At 46.0% G+C, this 3,168-nt stretch overlaps 1 protein-coding gene across 1 annotated transcript; it reads right to left on the bottom strand.

The window, feature by feature from the left end:
* Window positions 1-418: 418 nt before the first annotated feature.
* Window positions 419-1,600, bottom strand: BT62DRAFT_1001633 (uncharacterized protein; the record flags this gene model as incomplete). Its single annotated transcript, XM_043176757.1, has 3 exons — window positions 419-694; window positions 774-1,185; window positions 1,224-1,600. 3 exons carry the CDS (start codon window positions 1,598-1,600, stop codon window positions 419-421), a joined length of 1,065 nt encoding a protein of 354 aa, XP_043044325.1.
* Window positions 1,601-3,168: the final 1,568 nt, after the last annotated feature.

The following is a 3,168-nucleotide window of genomic DNA, read 5'->3' as shown; positions in this document are numbered from 1 at the left end:
GATACTCCTGTTCACTTCTCTGACAGAACGGAGTTCTGTCCATCCAGATCCTTGGGCTCCAACTCAAGGGTGACATTGCCAATAGCTTCGTCAATGCCCATGCACTCCACCGGACTCCGCGCGTGCACTCAAGCCCACTCGATTGGCACGTTCCTAACAGCATCGGTGCTTCCCATTTGCTGAACCTTGGTCGATATGGTGGCATCACCATCATCTGATAATGTAAGAAGCATTGATTGAAATTAAAAATAGCACACTCAGTTGCAGCATACTGTAAAATCTCCTCCTGCTCAACAGGATTGGCAGCAGTATACCTTCGCCCCAGGGACGATCACAGCCAGCGATCATCCTTCCATAATTTGGCTACCTGCTCTTGGTATAGCCGAATAAACTCCTCCTCCTGCGCCTCTCATTCCAGTCACTTCTTCTCCTGTTCTTGGCGCATGGTTATACTGACGATACTTCCCCACTCAAGGATGGGGTCCACTGCTCGGCCCCCTTGGTCCTCCTCCTCAGCCTCGTCGTCCCCTTCAGCCCCCTTGTCGGTGGTCCCCTTGAGGAGGGAACTGCTTTGCTGGCCAAAGGTTCCCAGGATGGGTAGGTCGGGGCTGAGTACTTGACTCAGTGTCATTGGATCTGGGTCGAAGAGTAGGCTCCCGGTTGGGCTGCTCCTCTTCTCCTTCTGCTGGCGGCACTACTGCTCTGCGATACCAGCAGAAGTTTCTGTAAAACCAGAGATGAAGGAAGAGGGCAGCGATTGGTCTGTCAAGGACCCTTTTGAGGTCTCTGGTGGGGTCAATATGCTCATTGTCACCCCCGATTGTTCTGAAGTCTGATGGTATCCTATCTCCCTGGATGGGGATATCGTCAGTTTTGGCGACGGTGTCTGTCCCATATGATAGTGGGTGGTTGTCGTCGAGGAATGGTGACTGCCAGTGATGGTAGTCATCGGCATTGATGACCTCAGCAATTGGTCTTGTCCAGGGGTTGGGGCTGCTGGCGGGAGTGGCAAGTTCCCAGAACAGAGAGTTGAGAGCATTGATGAACTCAGCAAGGGACTGAGGGGTCGGCCATATTGGGTTTGGTACCACTGGACCATGCCTTGGTAGGTGTGGGACTCCTCCTCGCTCCTGTTCCAGTCTACTGGCTGCTCTTGACGCTGCTTGCCAGTAGTGGACCTCATCTCTGTTGGTGTCATCAAAGAAGGGGTTGGGACTACTGACTCTTGTCCCCCTTCCACTGCTCCTTGTGGTACTTCTGGTGTCTGGAGCCATCTGAATGGCATCCAGGGAGTCTCTAGCCCAGCGCCTAATTCCAGACTGGGCGATGGTTGTTCTTGATGCAGTGATGCTGTGCTCAGAGGAGGGGATGGGGGTGTCAGGTCAGGTTCATTGAAACCCTGTAGCCCAAGGGTTTCCAGGGTCTCGGACGATTGCCAATAGAGGTCTTGGGGGATACTCATGTTGCCGCTGCTGCTCCTTCTCTTCCCTAGAATGCCTTTCAGTCGAGCACCCAGGCTCGTCTTCTGTTTCTTCGGGATGTCAGATGGAGTTTCGGACAGAGGCAGGGATGTCGTGAAGGGGGAGGTCTGGCATGACATTTCGAAGGATTGTATGAATGCATTGGAATTCTTGGTAGTGCTGAATGGCCCAGGTGGTAATAGATTGGCATCTATGGCAAAGCTGTATGATCACCAATAAACCAATCAAGGTTCCAATGATAGAAGCTAAGAGTTCGAAGAACTCATGAGTAAAGTTTGGATCAGACAGATTTAAGGCAGGGAGTATTCAGTTTCTCACCACAGTTGGGCCTGAGAAAGGAAAGCAAGAAGCTTCGAGCTAATTGTTAAGCCCAAACTCTATGTGACTATTAACATGTGATAAACAGTTCAGTACCTCGCACTTCAGGTATGTCTGACTGAGTTCACTGATGTGTTAACAGAGGTGTGTGACCAAGACATTTGCAAGTTGCTCAAGACAGGATAGTAGAGAATAAACTTTAGCTTGAAGCTGGGGTATTACAGTGAGAGCTATACTACTTATATACTGTTCTGTTATCATGCTATAAATAAATGTTCACAAAACGCTGCTGTCTGTTGTAGAGCTGTTACCCCTGCTGTTGCCAGGCTCTCCACAAAGGCTGTTGTCTGGTGGACTGTTGTTATTGCTGTTACTGCTGTTTAGTGACAAAAGGAGTATTGTCTCTCCCTTCACAGCACACAGCCATTCGATAAGACAATGACCAACTGGGTTGCTGACCAAGCTTTCCCATGGTCCTAAGCACCAGCCTAAGTGCCTTGACTAAGCAAAGATAGGGGTCATTTTCTGAGAGAAAGGAGAAGAAAAGAAGGAAAATAGAGAGAAAATAGGAAAAATCATAATAGTGTGGACCAGAGAATATCCTGTTGTTGATTAGTTGTGTTATTAACAGAAAACAGTGAATTTAGCACTATAATATTTAAAATACTGACATGGACACCTACTGAAGGGACCATGGAAGGTCCAGATCTTAGTGAGAGGGATATGACATGCTCTCTCCATGTTCAGACATGTAAAATTGCAAAAATTAAGAATATATAAACTGCATTTCAGTCCAGTAAGCATGTAACTGAGAATAAAATAAGAGCACATAAAAACCTAGCCATCATGAGGCTAAACTAAAGTAACAAGGAGCAGAGTGCATGGCCTAATAGCAGACAAATACCAGAGGGGTTAAACTGCATGTGAGGTTCTAGCACTTAGCTCTAAAGATGCCAATACCATTACAAGAGGGCATACTAAAAATAAAAAGAATATGATTGAAATGTGATCAGCAATCCTGATCATATTGATCAATGATGCACTGATGGAACATGCTTTAAAACAGAGAACTGAGACCCAAAGAAAGATATCTGAATAACTGAGTGTTGAACAGAGAAATAAAATAATGGCAATAAAGAAATAAATAGAGAAATACTACCTTCAGAGATGAATAGCATATGTACTGCTCAGAGACTTGCATACATACTTATAGTGCCTTAGTGTGCTTAACACAGTGAGAGACTTTGCATCATACTATGGTATAATACATACTATATTAGATAAGTTAATTAATGCATGTCAAGCCAGAAACAGTGCATTTTATAAGCCAGAGAGAATGTCAAGATACTAAAAAAGAGAACATAACTAT

This window comes from Guyanagaster necrorhizus (assembly GCF_019112545.1).
Source record: "Guyanagaster necrorhizus MCA 3950 unplaced genomic scaffold BT62scaffold_4, whole genome shotgun sequence".
NCBI lineage: Eukaryota > Fungi > Basidiomycota > Agaricomycetes > Agaricales > Physalacriaceae > Guyanagaster > Guyanagaster necrorhizus.
This window is presented reverse-complemented; position numbering and strand designations above follow the sequence as displayed.